The sequence below is a fragment of the Beta vulgaris genome, chromosome 6 (genome assembly GCF_026745355.1).
Source record: "Beta vulgaris subsp. vulgaris cultivar EL10 chromosome 6, EL10.2, whole genome shotgun sequence".
NCBI classification, from domain to species: domain Eukaryota; kingdom Viridiplantae; phylum Streptophyta; class Magnoliopsida; order Caryophyllales; family Amaranthaceae; genus Beta; species Beta vulgaris.
The window spans coordinates 4249865-4267310 of record NC_079207.1 but is presented as its reverse complement, the minus strand read 5'-3'; the positions used below and the strand labels follow the sequence as shown (position 1 = coordinate 4267310).

Below are 17446 nucleotides of genomic sequence, written 5' to 3'. Positions count from 1 at the left end.
TTGTGTATTTAAGACTTTAGTTACTTCATTCCAATAACTATGATGGGCTATTGTTAGTGGCTAGTGCCTAATGGTGGGCTGTATTGGAGTGCATATTGAGTATAGGCATTAGTGGGGACAAAGTATGCTGAGAGACATACGCATCTCATTTCTTTGCCTCTAGGTTTGCAGCCTTTTAGCAACAACTTCTACTTTACAAAGGTATATAAGAGAGTATAAATGGTTTGCGAGCTATGACATTCACAAGCTGTGTAACAAATAACAAATGGCTACAACACCAACCTACTTCAAGCTCATATTAATTCTTGTTAGTGTTATTAGCCCATGTTTGACATATGGGCTTCGTATAACAAAGGAAACCAAAGTTGAACTCAATTTCGTTGAGAATCAATTCCAAACAAGAAATGTGACTTTATCTAAAGATGATGTGCCAAGTAATAGCAACATCAATACAAAGAATGGAGTTAGCATAAGTAGTGGTGGTGGAGATGGTATTGGAGACAATGTTGGTGGGGACGGTGGTGTTGGAGGTCATCATGGCCGTGATGGTGATGGAGGCTACGGACCAGGAAGGCATAGTGGTGTTGGAGGAGGAGAAGAAGGTGGATCCAGAAAAGGTAGTGGAGAAGGTAAAGGTGGAGGTGGAACCAAAAGGCAAGGCGAAGGAGGAGGATGTGGTGGGAGTGGTAGTGGTCAAGGAGGAGGTAAAGGTGGAGGCGGTGGGAGTGGTCATGGAGGTGGATCCGGTCAAGGTGGAGGTGGAGGCAAAGGTGGGGGTGGAGGCGGTGAGAGTGGTCATGGAGGTGGATCTGGTCAAGGTGGAGGAGGAGGCAAAGGCAAGGGTGGAGGCGGTGGAAGTGGTCACGGAGGTGGATCTGGTCAAGGAGGAGGAGGCAAAGGCGGAGGTGGAGGCGGTGGAAGTGGTCACGGAGGTGGATCCGGTCAAGGTGGAGGAGGAGGCAAAGGCGGAGGTGGAGGCGGTGGAAGTGGTCACGGAGGTGGATCCGGTCAAGGTGGAGGAGGAGGCAAAGGCGGGGGTGGAGGCGGTGAGAGTGGTCATGGTGGTGGAGGAGGAGGCAAAGGCGGGGGTGGAGGCGGTGGGAGTGGTCATGGAGGTGGATCTGGTCAAGGTGGAGGAGGAGGCAAAGGCGAGGGTGGAGGCGGTGAGAGTGGTCATGGTGGTGGAGGAGGAGGCAAAGGCGGGGGTGGAGGCAGTGGGAGTGGTCATGGAGGTGAAGGAGGAGGCAAAGGTGGGGGTGGAGGCGGTGGGAGTGGTCATGGAGGTGGATCTGGTCAAGGCGGAGGAGGAGGCAAAGGCGGGGGTGGAGGCGGTGAGAGTGGTCATGGAGGTGGATCCGGTCAAGGTAGAGGAGGAGGCAAAGGCGAAAGTGGTCATGAAGGTGGATCTGGAAAAGGTCGAGGAGGAGGAGGTGGTGGTGGTGGGAGTGGTCATGTTGGTGGTGGTGGAGGAGGTGGTGGTGGTGGTCAAGGTGGCGGTTCTGGATGGGGTTGGGGAGGAGGTAAAGGAGGAGGAGGTGGTGGCGGGGGAAAAGGAGGCGGTGGTGGAGGAGGTGGTGGTGAACAAGGAGGAGGTGGTGGCGGTGGGGGCGGTGGCTCGGGATGGGGTTGGGGAGGAGAAGGTGTTGGTAGTAAAGGTAATTGCTGGTTTTGGGGTTGTCATAGTTCAAGCTCAATGAAATCAATAACAAAGCATATATAATGCATAGTATCTAATACGCAAATTTATTATTTTTAGAAGGGTAATATTGCTCGATTTTTCAGAATATTTACTTTTTTTGTGAGATGTGATACTTGAAGAGATTTATTCTATTTGAAACTTACGCTAATAGTATATTTTTCTTATTTTTGTATTCTTCTTGTACTTCTTTCTTAAGTGAGCTTAAAGGTTTTACAACATTGTTATTGTTTTCATTGAGGATATATTATATATGTGAAGTTTTTTTATCGCTTATCTAAAACAAATCTAGTAAATCTTGTCTGTTTGAAGGTAGAATTGTTACAAATGTTTTTTTTTCTCTCTTTTTTCATCAAGTATCCCGGAGTTTTCCAAAAATTTACCTGGTTCCCTCCATGTTTTCAAAATTCACCAGGTACCTCTCAATTTTATGTAAATACACCCAAATGTCCTTAATGATTAATGGCGTCAACCGTCATTAGTCATTAATTCTAATTTTCTGCTTTAAACTCTAATTAATCTCTAATTCTAACCCTAATTCACACCCTAACCCTAAACCCTAAACCTAGCCCTAACCACCCTCCCACCATAATTGAACGCCCCAGGCCTAGCATATTGTTGGGTATTAGGATGAGAATTTTAACCTTATACAACACCTTGAAATTTGATATGGTATTCCACGCACTGAAGTACCATCACTTTGTAATCCTTAGGCCTTGTTTGGTTGTATATAGGAAGTCATACTTCCTAGAAAGTTATTTTTTCCATGTATTTGAAATTCCTAAGAAGTGTAGAATTGTGTTTGGTTGATAATGGGAACTAGAACTTCCTATGGGAAGCTCTACTTACCTAGAGGGACCTAAGTAAGTAATTCCTAGGAAGTGCAAATTCTCATGGTTTTGCCAACCAAACAACTTCATATACTTCTACTTTCTAAGAATTTACACTTCTCATGATTTGTTTTGTCAACCAAACAAGACCTTAGTATTTTACCGAGTTAGGACTTAGGGTGTGAGTTGGTGTCTAATGTCAACAGAATGACGATTGACGGCATAGTTTGAAGCGCGCTACAAGCTACTCATCTCTCAGTACTCTCATGTCTCACGCAAAAAGCGTCGCCCCACAAGGCCACAACCACACAGGCCCACACTAGTCTCTACTCTCTACACTCTAGCAATCAGCAAACCAGAAACGACATTATTCTCGTGTCCCCCCTCTTCACCCTTCTCAAGTCCAACGATCATCATGTTTTTGCTTTTTAACCACCACTACTTACACTATAGACAAACCGTGCATGACCATGACAACTAATTTTATTCACATTTGACAAGGCCTCCAAAAAAGTTCTAAAATATATTTTAAAGTTTCAACCGTTACTAACAAAGCCCAACCTTACCACTCTACCCAAATCAAATGGACCACATTCTAGTAAATTTATCCGGATATTCTTCTCACTTTCAATTCACCTTCTTTTTCTGTTAAGGTGTTAACCCATATGTGTGCGTATCTCACATTGAAGAAAGAAAAAAAAAATGACTAACATATAAACTTAATATTCCTCTGTTATTAATTGGTTTTAGGATAAAACCTCATCAGGGTTTGTGTGTAATCACTCTCTCCTCCGATGTGAACTTGTGTGTACAGGTCCAATGATAAATTTGTCATCTTTAGCTTTACTTGAACTCACTACTCAATAAGCAAAGAAGAGGCCCATTGTAGATTCCAATTATGCAATAATTATCATCAAAATTATGAGCAATGACTGAGCTAACATTATCAAATTCAATCTCATTTACATAAATGTAACAATTTGATGTTCATGTTATTGCTAGATATGTAATCTACCATTGATTTATGTAATTATCTATTTACTTACATTATGAAAATTTGATTATTTGAATTTTACTCATGTACATTATACATTGAATCATTCACACTAAAACTACCACATCTTACACATGAATTGAAATTGGCTCAAGTGTCCATCTTTCCTAGCAAATTCTAAGGTTCAATTCCTACCACAAACATTTGCTATGTAGCTTGTAATAGGGTCTCTAGATGAGGATCCTATGCGACATACATTTTTTGTTATTTTGAAGTTGCATTATTTGAACATTTACCATTATCATATAATCTCCTTTGACTATCTTTGTGATTAAAAAAAAAACATGGGATATCCATATTCGTATATACTTTCAAATTTTAAATTTTCATACTCTTTACTAACATATAAAGTAAAACTCTTTAACATTTTTCTTTTTTACGTTCTTTATATATTATCCGTTCATAGTACAATTACTCTAAAACAAGGAAAGAAGTATATATATAATGCAAAAGTCAAAATGTTGTAATTTATCAAAAATATAGAACAAGTACTATGATGGAACGTGGGAAACAAAATCTTCATAAACTTATGGTAGCATTAAATTGTTTCTAGTCCACTACACTTTGTCACTAAACCTGAATTTCCTAACCATTAAATATTGAAATTGCTACCAAATTTACACTCCTTAACAACACTAATTATACTACTAAATACTAATTACTAATACTAGTCTAACTTCCTATACCTCTAACTAATTAACCTGGTTCTACAGTTAAAACCGAGCTCTAAAAACTCCTTTTTTTTCCCTAATCCTACCTAAACCTAAAACCAACAAAACACTAATTACTTAGTACTAATAATTAACATAAACCATGATTATGTAAAAAGGTTAAAAGCATACTACCCAAAACTTGAAACCGGGTGTGAGAAACTTCCGGATTCGGGTTGACCCGTCGAAGTCTCTTTCTTCTTCCTCATCTCCAACACTTTCCTGTGACTATTAGAATGAAGCTCACTCGAGAAAGTCGGGCTACAAGCGGGCCGGTATTCGGGTAACAGCCGGCCCGACTTGTACCTCACTCCACATGCATTGCATAGCGACTTCGCCCCCATGGGCCCGGCCCGCCACTGTGGCGTCTTCTGGACCCCACAGTGACTACACCTCCTCACGGGCCCGCCACTACCATTAATGAGGCCCGGCCCAGAAAACTCTCTTTTCTTCTGCTTCTTGTGCGGGCCAAACTCCGGGCTGAAAGAGAGTGCTGCGGTCCAAACCCGACCTCCCGTTCTGGCCCGTTTGCTTCTCCGTGCCTTGCTAAGGTTCGACGGAGCGAAGCAAGCGTCGAGCTCGTTACTGGGCCTGGGTCTGGGCTTGGGCTTGGGCTTGGGATTGGGCTGCTCGAGCCCGGTTGGGTATGGAGTTGAAAATTGGGAGAAAGATTCTTCAACGAAATGAGACAGCCATTCAAGGTCTGCTTCTTCTGCCTGTTTGTAAAATAAAATTAAAAAGAAAAAAACAGAAAAAACTGTAAATAAAAAGTAGAGAAGAGAGAGAAAGTGAGGAGAGAGAAAGAAGGGAGGATATATAAACTGTACCGGGACAGAGAGAACAGAGTCCAAAGGAGGAGAGAGAAAATGGGGGATTTTTTTGGAAGTGGGAGATAATTTTTGTTCAAATTGTTGTTGTTGTTGTTGTTCAATTTTGGGTTGATGTTGTTGATGTTGTTGATGTTGTTGTTCATAATCTTCTTCTTCATTGTTGTTGAAGTTTAAGAGTTGGTCGACGAAGAAATCATCCCCAGAAGAAAAAGTAGTTGTAAAATCACTGCAAAAATCCTCCAAAACCATGCACTCCATTTCATACAATTAAAACAAGAAAGAAAAAAAGGAAGGATAATAGTTGAGAGGAGAGAGAATAATATTTGTATAGTGGAGGAAGAAAGGGTTGCAAAGAGAAGGAAAAATGGGTGGTGACTCGTGAAGTTTGGTAAAGCATTCAATATCAGACTAACTTTCTCTCTCTTCAAGAATTTAAATTATGTTAGGTTTTTGGGGTTTTAATGTTTCTAATTATTCATCGTTTTCACATTTGTGGTAACTTTTTGGCAATTTAATTTAATTACATTGACTAGATACTTTTCTTCTTTCATCTTTTTGTTATATTGGTAAAAAGAGAAGAGGGTAAAATCATTATTCATTAGTTTCAAAGTAGTAGTACGAAGCGAAGACAAATGCCTGACAAATTTTTCTGAGGTTCTTTATACAGTCAATATGCAGGGTGGTGGCCCGGTTTTTTAACTTCGAGAATCCTAAAAGGGTTTTACAAAAGGATAAATATTTGTTTGTTTTTAAATATCTGGATGTTTGGGATTTACTCATGCTTCAAGATTTTTAAGCTCCTATTGTTTGAGTTTACTGTCATTAGATTTTTTTTAGGAACCATTATAGAACGGGATGAAAGTTAGGATATCTTTTTCTTATGAGAGATAGTTAACGAATGAGCAACATATGATGCTTCCATTAACTTCTCTCAACATGTGTGTAACTACACCAATATTGAAATGGCGAAACGAATATGAATGTTTTTTTTTTTTGGTGTTTGCACCCGGTTCACCCTTCGAGCTACCTTCGGATCGAGGCCAAGTTCGGGGTGGTTAGGTTACATTCCTCTCCCAAGGGTTTGCGGGGATTCGAACACAAATTTGTCCTACCAAAGCCAGTCCCCATCACCACTGGACCAACACTTATTTGGTGAAACGAATATGAATTTCATTGATGAAAGTATGAATAGACCAAAAGTAAAGTCATCATTAGTAATAAGGTCCTAAGCATTGTGATGGAAACTATTTTAGGACTCCCCATGCGCTTTAACAATAAAGAGAGATGTAGAACCAAACTAGGTTTCAGTTATATCTCAATATGTCTCAAGTGATTTCCAATAGTAATTGTGGGCTTGTGACAGTCGTTTAACGGGAATCAATTAAGCCATCAAAATTTAACTTGTAACTCCAAATAGAGGAAGGGCGTTATCGCAAAGAGTTCACTTAAGGGGGTTCTCCATAAAGAAATGTAAGTTTCATGATCTAATAAATGTGGTCAAAACTCAAGGGACTATTAAATATCATCGTATTATCCATTTCAAAAAGAAATAAGTATCACCATATTATGTTATTCAAGATACTACACATAACATAACTTGTAGTTGATGCTTTCTAGAAATACTTATATATGGTTTTTCGTTCATGGTTTATAAACCAAGTGCGCATATTGGATTATTGATGCAGTGTATACTTTTAACAACTTAGTTGATCATCATTTTATGGCTCAAGTTAAACTTATTATCGTTGATTTATCCTATATATACTGTCTACATAAAAGTTATGTGTCAAAGCTAGGTTGACCTAAAACAAAAACAAGTGTAGATGTTAATATTAATAAATTAAAGGAGAGATATGTCATGGGTAGACAACTCAATACATAAGGTTGTTTATATAGTATAGGTGATTTTAGGAATAATTCTCCTAGTTGGGGGTGATTTCAACAAAGAACTTCCTCGTTTCAGAGTTATACTAGTTATTAGGCCCGGGCTATGCCCCGGGTAAGAAAAAATTTTATTTATTAATATTGTACTTTGATATGATAACACTAAATACAACTTGGTTTAGTGGTTAAAACTTTAGTATATGAACTTGAGGTCATGGGATCAAAACCTATACTATGCAATTTCTAATTTTTTTTTTATTGTACATGGATTACATGAACTAAAACTCCTTAGGGAGAGCGCCATGTGGCACCGTTCCTGGTTTATGCACGCTTTTTAATATATTAGTATAGATTCATTAGGTCATGTTAGTAGAATTTTTCCTTTTAATTTTATTTTTCCTTCTTGGGGCAAGCACGTGAAGTGTACATTTCTATTACTTCAAAAAGAAGAAGTTTAAAGTCTTATAAGTTCTAATCAATACCAATTAACATTTTTGAAAGGTTTCAATTAGTTACTCCCTCTTTTTTCTTCTGTTGTTCATATTGGTTTTTTTTTTTTTTTGTGAGATAAGTTGGTGAAAACAAGAATTATTTTAGAAAACGGATGGAATATATATATATATATATATATATATATATATATAATTATATATATAATATATATTATATATATATATATATATATATATATATATAAGTTTCGATAAGTTTTAGCACCATATAAAACCATCTCCAATAAGTTCCAAATAGATTATAATAAGTTTGAAAAAGTTCTATATATTTCAAAGACTTCCATTTTAAAAAGTTTAAAAAAGCTCAGGTTAAACAAGGTGAAATAAACGAATGTGAAATGTCCTGGTGTTACCGACCCCTACAAGAATAATGGATTGAGGAGATGTTCATAACCCCTCAGGGAGAAACATGAAAAGTTCATATAAGTGGAAATATGTAATTAAAGGTAGGGGTGTAAGCGGACTGCTAAAACTCCATATATAATTCGATCTGCAGTTCAAACTTGTCCGACTGGATTAGACTGAAGTTTATTTGGATTGGACTCGAACTGAATTTTTTGCATCCAAATATTTTCGGGCTGAATTTGGACTTACCCCTTTGAAGTCTAATAAGTCCATTTCAAAAATATTTTTATATATAATATATATATTATATATATATATATATATATATAATATAAAAGATGTATGTGACTTATTTTATGAAATGGATATAATCATCTTAATTTTTCAAATTCAATTATGAGAAAATATTGTGAATCATTGAATCTAAATCGAAAAAAATAATAATATAATAATCGGCCTGGATTTGGATTTAACAAAAAATTATCGAACTAGACTTGACTGGACAAAAAAAATTATTTGGATCGGACTTGGACTCAATTTCTCGAGTCCAAAAAGCTTTAGACTGGATTTAGATTTGCTAAAGTCCAATACAGTCGAATCCACTTACACCCCTAATTAAAGGCAGATTAACGAATCTAAGGAAATATTAAACTTAAAACTGTTTGATGATATAATAATGTTATACATGTATTTTTTTTGACTCGGTAACGAACTGGTTCAAATAGGGTCAGCCTTCATGAGATGAGGGGTAAGAAGAAGGACCCCAACTCATAAAGAAACTTTCAAAGACTGAAAACTGAGGTTTTATAACCATAAGTAAATATTTCTACAAACTCCCAAATTAAAACTAATGAGAGTCGACACCCGACCATGTGGTTGAGAGTTTGGAGCTCCCATGATGACCTCATAATGTTATATAGTATAATAAATGATCAATGTGTTATAGTTAAATCCAAAGAACTTTAAACTTGAAGGCATCTTCAAAACCAAGCTAATAAGATTGAAGTAGTGGTAATGAAAAAACCTTTTAATTCTGGAGGTTCAATTTTTACTAGGGACACTTTAAAAGAGGGTTTTTCCTTAGCACCCCTTATCTCATAGTATTGATCCGCAAATCGCGACCGAGTTAACCTGCGAGAGGTGGCGGTCTGAGAGGGCCCTTCATCTTATCATGTAGTTCAAACTGTGAGCCCAAATTTTAAAGCAGCTTCAAACATTTCCTTAAACAACAATGTAACAAATAAACAAAAGAAATTTCCTAAGATACCTTTGAAATTTGGCTTAATTCTCAAAATACTCTTATTGAATTTTGAAGTTCAAAGTTTAAGTAATTTCAAGGGTACATTCAAATTAATACACTTGAATTTCGGTATATGACAAGAGTATTTTGAGCTCAAAAACAATGTTTAAGGGTATCTGATAAATTCTCCAAATATAAATAATAATTTAAAAATTACGTCTGTGCCACGTGGCGCTCTCCATAGGGAGTTTTAGTTCATGTAATCCATGTACAATTAAAAAATTAAGAAATTGCATAGTATAAGATTTAATCCCAAGACCTCAAGTACGTATACTAAAGTTCTAACCACTAAGCTAAGTTGTATTTAATGTTACTATCGTAAAATATTATATTAATAAATGAACTTTTTTTTTACTCGGGGCATAACCCGGGCCTAATAACTTGTTATTGTATGAAAAGAATTCCAGTTTGTTCTAGGTTAGGTCTCAAACCGCACCAAAATAAACCGCGAAACACCCCCCCTCTTAGTTAAGCTAGACGAAGAAAGTCGATGACGAAAATATTCCAAATTCGGGATTCCGACCGGTGGAGGGAAATCGAAATTCGACTCACAGATAATTGATTTCATGCTTTTCCCCCTCAAATTAAATCTCCTCTCCCATAAATTTCAATTCGATTAGCATTGTTAAATTATCACCCGAATCAAACATTTCAAACAATCTAGGTTATGAGAGAAGAAGCCCAATATATTCATGGAACTTCGACCAAAAAAATTATATCTCGCGAAATTGCTTTGAGCTATGTAAGAATTCTATATTTCCTTTGATATTCAAAGAATTTCGTTTAATTGATACTGTGTTTCAATTTCCTCTCTCCTGAGCTTTTTCCAGAGATGACGAATTGAAGAAGTTGGAGTTACACATGCAGGATGAAAACAAGGCGTTGAATTTCTTATTTAAAAGGCTGTAAGTATATTCTTTTCAGAACCTCAAAATTTTCTCTTAATTATCTATTGTTATTACTCTGAAATCTGAATATGAGAATACTGAATATCCATGCAAAAGATATTTGAATTTGAATGTGAATGATTTGAACTTTGAACAATAATTGCAGTTGTTGCTGCATTAGAGCGTATGTTCTGCTTTTGTAGTAAAATTCAAACATAATTTGCACCCTCTTTACCTATGAATTAGGATTAGGTTCACCACTTCACCCTGGCTAGCTAACTCATGAAGTATTATGATTGTGATTGAATCACATTCAAAAGTGTTGGAGTTTATAATAAATGCTCTTAAAGGAAACTCAAGAGTTGCTTCAAAAGAGAATGTGAAGAGTCCCACATTGATAGAATAATAGGAAGTGTAAGGGGTTTATATACATTACACTTTCTATACCCATTGAGTTGTGTGACAAAAGGACTTTTAGTGGGCATGTGGTGAGTGGAGTCACCACACGCGCCCGGTCCGGGTCATGGTCCTTGGGACATGGGCCTTGGGGAATAAACTTAACTTAACTAAAGTTTTGGGTCAAAAATCTGTCAATTTTATGACCGTTTTTAGCCAGTAATTAAGTTACCGTTTTTTCCCTGATTTTCTCCCTTAATGAGCCGTTATTTCCTAATTACGTGCCATTATCTCCTCTCTCGAAAATATCTTTCTAGGCAATATTCAAGATCGTTTTCAATCTGTTTTTCCATCTACACTGGAAACGCAGAGACCGTGTACCCCTGGAGGTTGATTGCTATGAGGCCGTGTGTTGTAGCGGGGCAAATTCAACTTTAGAGCAGTGAATTTTTCACGCCACGGTTTTCCAGATAAGTTAAATTTATGTTGTTAGCGGTTTTAGTTCCTACAAAAAGTGGTGCAAGAATGACTGCGTATTAGCTTTTAGCATTGTCAATTTGTCACGGTAGCTTTTGAGACAATGCATTTTCAAAGATATAACCGCACCAGTGTATTTGTGTTCCTCAAGCCAAAGCCACAGAGATTGCAAAGATCTAAGTCGGCGTATGGAAAAGGGAATGGGTCACCTAAGTTTGTTATTGTTGAGAATTTGAGATATACTTCAGAAGATCTAAATGGGAGAGTGTCTCTGGTATACTACATTTGAATCTTGATATAGCGTATGGATGATTTCGTGAATGTGAGGTTTCAAGTGGGCCAATACCAATTGGGATCTTGCTAGAGAAATTGTTGCTGTGAAGATCTACTTATGTTTGGTGCAACCAAATTGATGCTGGAATATATCAGGACGATTGATTTACGTATGGAGCAGATAGGTATGCCTGTATGCCATTGAAAGATAGACGCAGGTATGGTGCTAGAGATTACTGATATTAAGGTAGGGTCTTATGTGTATATGGAGGTTAATAAGTGTAGTGGATTTTGAACTACTCAACTAATATGCTAGCGTTACTTGGCTGACTTATGTCTTGGAACAGACATATTTAATCCTTTGCCAAACGGAGGAAGGATGGACCAAATGTCACCACTGATAACTTGGGTCATGGAAGTGGAATGGGATCGTTGGAATTATATATTTGTTAAGATCAGGGAGTTAGAGACATGTAAGGCTGCTGGCAAGGTAGAGTGTGTACTTGTCTTGGAGGTACCGCTAATGAAGTTATCCACCAGTCATTTAGATATTAATAAGAAAGATGATAATTAATACTACTGGGATGAGAATTATGACTTAGTCAGCTTATATACGGTGAATCATAATCACTGAGGGTTGTGGAGTACTTGGAGAATAGTGATAGGAGGTCAAGTTTATGATTTTCTAATGCACCCTAAGAGACTATAGTCATCTTATTATTATTAAGTTTGAGTCAGTGAACAAAAAGAAACTCAATGCTGGGCACCAACAATAATAAAAAGATCTCATACTATGTTGCTGCCCAGGATCGAACTGGGGACCTTTAGTGTGTAAGACTAACGTGATAACCACTACACCACAGCAACAATTAATGTGAATATGTCCCAAGTAGTACTATATTCGATACTAATTGTCACATTGTGTCGATGTTCATGTAGTCAAGCCTTGGATTATTTTTTCTACTCTTTCTCTAATGGATAGAAAGTTTACTCCTTTTCAAATGAAGGGATGCCTCATTTTCCTCCCTATTCATTACCTTCTTCCTCCTCTTCTCCCATCCATCATCAATCATCATACCTCTGCTTTCCTTTTTTTTCATTCTCTTTTAACTTGTTTCGTAAGGTTCTAAACAAAAAGGACAAACTAATTATTACAATTGTCTTTTTCTTTGATAATATTTTTTCATGGAATACTCTTTCCATTGATTTCCATTCAACTAACAGAGCCTAAATGTGCAATTATTAATATATAAACAAAATGAAGAAAGACCGTAATACCTCTCATCAGATTTTGATGCACTTATTCAATTAAGAGAAGAAGCGGAGATGAGATAGTCTTATTACGTTGCCTAGATTGCTGCAATGCTATTGAGAGACTTTTTCCAGTCATTGTATGATTGTAGTTGCAGCAGTATCATGTAAGAAATGAGTAGGAGGATTTGAAGCTATTGAGTTTCCCTTATGCTGATCTATAATCTAAGTAAATAAATAATGGGTGTTGTGCGAGCTGTTCTTTAAGGACCGTTTATATTGGAATTGATTTTTTTTAGTGTTATAGTTACAGTAGAGGAGAAGTGATTAACCTGTTATCCAACTAATACTCGGCAAAATAATTTTAGGTGAGTTTTTCCTCTCTCTCCCCGAACCATTTTTGTCTTACTTATTGTAAGGACGTCCTTTTTAATTTATTTGGTGTTTGATAGCTGCATATACACACACCTTGATATGGCTTGCTAAATAGCATAATTCAAAATTCAGTAATTGAATTTCCATTTAGACTGCTCAGCATCATACTTTAATGCATTGATGGTTTGCCTCAGTTGAAGGGCATTCTACCATTGGAAGGAGATTGGGATCATTTGGTCAATTTGGAAGGTTAAAGAGGAAACCAAACCAATTACTTCTCCTGTTTCCTGCCCCTGTTTCCTGTGTGACTATACTCATCCTCAATTATTATCAAGATTTATGAGTAGCAAAGGACTGATTTTCAAATCATCTTATGAACTACATTGTAAATAAATACATAGTTCTTCAGTGGTGTGCCGGTATAAAGTCTCTTATACAGCATCTTCTGGTTTAGCAACTACATGTTGAAGGGAGGTTTTGTGTGTTAGGTCTCTGATTTTTTCTTTTACAGTCTTTTTGAATGTCATTATAATATTATCAAGACAATAGAGTAAAAAAATTAATGTCTTGAACTCATTGTTTGGCACTGATTGATGGACCAGAGCAAGTGGCATTTCCAATAATAGTAAGTAAGGTGGTGCATCTTAGTCAATGTCTTCTAGTATGTCTAATCTACAAACAACTTAAATACATATAGATTTTGAATCATTAGTCCCTCTTTTTTTGGGACCTTAACTCATCAAGTTTGATGGTTTTATGTTAAGTTTAAGAGCATGTGTCAAAGTAGCAAAATTAAGAGGTACCACAGGGAGAAATACATGCTGGTTTCTTATTTTGGGAGAAATGGAGACCAAAGACTATACAAGAGTAAAGGATTGAAGTTTGGCATTCGGCAAAATAGGCTTTGGGTAAAAATCATTGAAGATTTTGATGCATGTTGGTGCATTTATGTGCGTACTCTGTTCCCATCATGTGTTTGATGCCCAATTTGTGCATAGAAAATTCAGGGTTACAGACTTACAGTCATAGTGGCGAATGTTATAGTTATCATCTAGCAGTGAGTTTTGAGTCAGTCCCTGCCATATCCTCACTCCTCAGGCTCCTCCTTAAATCACATTTAAAAAAAGGTTAAAACACCTGTACTTCTTAGCAATTGACTCCATTTGGCCTGTCACTCTGAGTCATTGAAGAATTAATCCTTACGGCAGATAATCACTGCATATAGTTTTTGGGGTAAAATCATTATTAGTAGAACTTTGCTATACTGGGACCATCTGATGACCCTAATCATATGGACCATCAATAATACATGGACAGTATCTGGATTCTGGGTATAAACGAAATAAGCACACAAGGAAAAAACAGAATTACAGCTGACAATTACGCTACACATAAAAAGTAACGTCTTCTTCTTAAGACAAACAATACAAAAATCATATATATTATATACAAAAATCAGGTACTTCTATAAGTGCTTACAAGGAGGAAGCGGAGCACCACAAAGCCCGGAGTTGCCAGAAAATGCAGAAGCAGGAATGTTAGCCTTGTGTGGAGGAATCTCCCCACTTAATTTATTCCTTGACACATCAAACTCTTTTCAGGCTCTTCAAATTCAACACGTTTCTTGGATTCTTGTGTTGGATGGGAAGAGTGGAGCCATCACCTATGACAAGTTCCTCTGTGCTATCATATGGAGCATAGAGTGATAAATTGGCGAGATCATTAGTGACATGGTGCGAGGCACCTCCAAAAGCCAAGCAGAAGATGAAGGCGTGCTTGTTGTGACAACATGACCTTGTGGGGTATGGAAAGTAGCTGGAGAACTTGGAGGCATGGCACGAGCAAGAGTAGGCACTTGAATGGAGGGAAATGATTCTTGAAGGTTGGACAATGACTGAGTGAGTGACCTTGTTCACGACACCATTGACATTTTCCGAGATAGGACGGGGTTGGCGAGGAGCCTGATCGTGACGAGTAGAAGGTGGTGGGTTAGGAGTACGATGGTTGGTGTTAGCTTTATCACGATATTGAGCGGCATTCACGGTGGCAGGGTATGAGGATGATGGTGTTTTGGTGGGAGTGGCCACGAGCTCTTTGGTAATAAGTTTCTCGTGGAGTTCTTCGAACGATATTGGAGTAACTTGAGCATTTACGGCATCAATGACAGATTTGTATTGCTCATAATCTAGGCCACGTAAGATTTTGTCAATAATATCTTCATGATCCTTGGGTTTACCCCATGGATGCAAGACGATCAGTGCATTGTTTTATAGCTTGCATATAGGAGGTTCAAGACGATCAGTGCAAGATGACAGATCAAGATAATTTACTGATGAAGAAGATAGGCATTGAGGAAGCTGTCCTCTAAGCCCTGTGCCCCTGTCCCAGCTAAACTTAGCTGAAAGAGGATGTTTTGTTCAGAGAGCCAAGTGGGTATAGGCACCAGCCCAAAAGGATTAAATGATAAGTCTAGTGTCTGTAATACCTTTAGTTGATCTAGTTGATGTGGAATTGGGCCAACAAGATGATTTCCAGATAAATATAGTAATGAGAGGTTCTTAAGATTTCCAAAACTAGTTGGAATTTGGCTTATTAAGTGATTGTTATGGAAGGACAGATTGGTAAACATACCGAGATTTCCTGAACATGCTGGTAACTCTCCAGTGATCATATTGTTATCGAAGTAAGATTTCCAATGGTATTTGGTAAATCACCGGGAAGTTTATTGTTATGAAGCTGGAGAAATTGCAGAGTAATAAGTCTACCTTTGGATGAAGGAATGCTTCGAATAAGTTTGTTTAACTGGGTAAATTCACCTATGGATTCTGGTATATTCCCTCTTATCTCATTCAAGGATAAATCAAGGTATGTAAGGTTTTTAAGTTTGCCAATACCAATTGGAATCTTACCAGAGATATTATTGGTATTAAAATCAAGCTTGGTAAGTGCAATCAAATTCTCAATTGATGCTGGAAATGATCCGGATAATCGATTTTCCGAGAAACCCAATTCCAACAGGAATGACAATAATTGTAAATTGTAGTTGGGTATAGTGCCAGAGAGTTTACTGCTACTAAGGCAACTTTTTTACCTTCTGGAGGTTACCGAGTGAAGCGGGTATTGAACCATCTAGCTGATTTGTGTTTAAAATAAGAAGGGTCAAACTTGACAACTTGCCGAGTTCAGGTGGAATAGGAGTATAGGACCACTTATCTCCTTATTGTTGCTAAGATGAAGGAGTTGTAGATAGGTAAGGTTGCCAAGAAAGGGAGAGTTGTATACCTGTCATAAAAGTGTCCAAAATGAAGTCATCCCCAGATTGAAGGCCGGACATTGTGACGTTTACGACCCTTCCAGTAGCAGGATCAGAGTTCACGCCTGTCCATGAAGTGCAGCAGTCCCTTTTTGCCACTCAAGTACATGTTGATTGTTGGCTCTTAGGCGTCCAATCACTAGTTTCATGCATGTGAGGAGGGGAAAGAGAGACAAACTTCCCACATATTGTGATGGGATAATTCGAACTTAGAACCTCAAAGTCAGCTAGTGGATCTCTCAAGTCTCACCACTAGACCAAAGAGACAATAACCACATTATGTGTTGAACATGTATTCTTCGAATCTGAAATAATTTCTAACTTTATTTATAAGAACCAAGAAAATAGGAGAGAACTTGGGGGAGAAATGAAAAATGTGTTGAGAGGATAACAATAATAAAGTAAAGAGATGTGAGTAATAAAGTAAAAACTAATAGTGGAAGAAGTGAGCAAATTTTTGTGAAATGTGTCAAAGAGAAAAGTGAGTAAATTTATGTGAAATAGAGGGAGTATGTCTTTTTTCATCATTTTTAGGTATGTCAATGACGCGGGCTAAATGTAGGTGGTCCCTCCATACCCATACCCATCTAAAAATCACATTTCCATCCTCACCCCACCATTCATGGTGGGGAAAATATTCAAATCCATCCCTACTCCAATGAGTACAAGATATAAACTAGCCCTACCTTAGATTCGGCACGTTCCCGTTGGGTTTGAAAAACATAGATATAGACGTTTAAAAATGGGCGTTTCGTACAGGGTCTGGTCGGGTCTTCGACCCACTACCGTTTTTATACAGGATACTTAGGATTATTAAGAATGTATTAAAACCTTAGATGAATAGAGAAAACAGCCCAAATTTCGTTTTTGTGATGTTAATTTTTGAAAGCGTACCTGAAAGTTAAACACAGTAGTGCACCACTCCACTCTTACTAGTTACAACTTACAAAAGGATAGTTTGTCAAGTAATACTTTAACTGTTTCCTACTCCACTTTCTTATCCATTTCCCATATCCAAGACCCAACAGTAAGACTTTTTCCTTCATCCTTCTTTTTGAGTACTTGAGAAATGATGTTAATCGTAATTTTTTTACATGAATTTATGAAACTTCCGAGCACACAGTTAACAAGTTCTACAAATTTACAAATTTTATCATATGTTTGGATATATTGTGATCATGGCAGAAATCATACAAATGAGTAAAATGAATAAAAATGAGAGTTTCAAATGAGCACAAATTAGTTTTAGGTATACCATGCACATGGTATACCCGACCACCCGTGTGTATGATGAATAACCTCCTACAAATCAG

General features: G+C 37.4%; 2 protein-coding genes, 1 long non-coding RNA gene, 1 other non-coding gene and 1 pseudogene across 6 annotated transcripts; 2 read left to right on the top strand and 3 right to left on the bottom strand.

Annotated features, from left to right (window-relative positions):
• The first annotated feature begins 265 nt into the window (after positions 1 to 265).
• On the top strand, positions 266 to 3393 carry LOC104895306 (glycine-rich protein DOT1). Its single transcript, XM_048637818.1, has 2 exons — positions 266 to 1400; positions 3341 to 3393. The coding sequence occupies exons 1-2, from the start codon at positions 266 to 268 to the stop codon at positions 3391 to 3393; spliced, it is 1188 nt and encodes a 395-aa protein (XP_048493775.1).
• LOC104895113 (GATA transcription factor 7) lies at positions 2945 to 5566 on the bottom strand. Its single transcript, XM_010681529.4, has 2 exons — positions 5118 to 5566; positions 2945 to 5006 (listed from the first exon to the last, which is right to left on the bottom strand). The coding sequence occupies exons 1-2, from the start codon at positions 5376 to 5378 to the stop codon at positions 4422 to 4424; spliced, it is 846 nt and encodes a 281-aa protein (XP_010679831.2). The 5' UTR covers positions 5379 to 5566; the 3' UTR covers positions 2945 to 4421.
• A 4006-nt stretch (positions 5567 to 9572) lies between these two features.
• On the top strand, positions 9573 to 13467 carry LOC104895112 (uncharacterized). Of its 3 annotated transcripts, none has more exons than XR_790269.4 (3): positions 9573 to 9903; positions 9992 to 10066; positions 13015 to 13467. It is a non-coding gene; the product is annotated as an uncharacterized LOC104895112 (long non-coding RNA). The 3 variants fall into 3 exon arrangements; XR_008970033.1 differs by having other exon boundaries at positions 10815 to 13467; XR_007270575.2 differs by having other exon boundaries at positions 10762 to 13467.
• TRNAV-UAC (transfer RNA valine (anticodon UAC)) lies at positions 11989 to 12061 on the bottom strand. The gene has a single exon. It is a non-coding gene; the product is annotated as a tRNA-Val (tRNA).
• A 739-nt stretch (positions 13468 to 14206) lies between the features above and the next one.
• LOC125494200 (probable leucine-rich repeat receptor-like protein kinase At5g63930) lies at positions 14207 to 15904 on the bottom strand (annotated as a pseudogene).
• Between the last annotated feature and the right edge of the window lie 1542 nt (positions 15905 to 17446).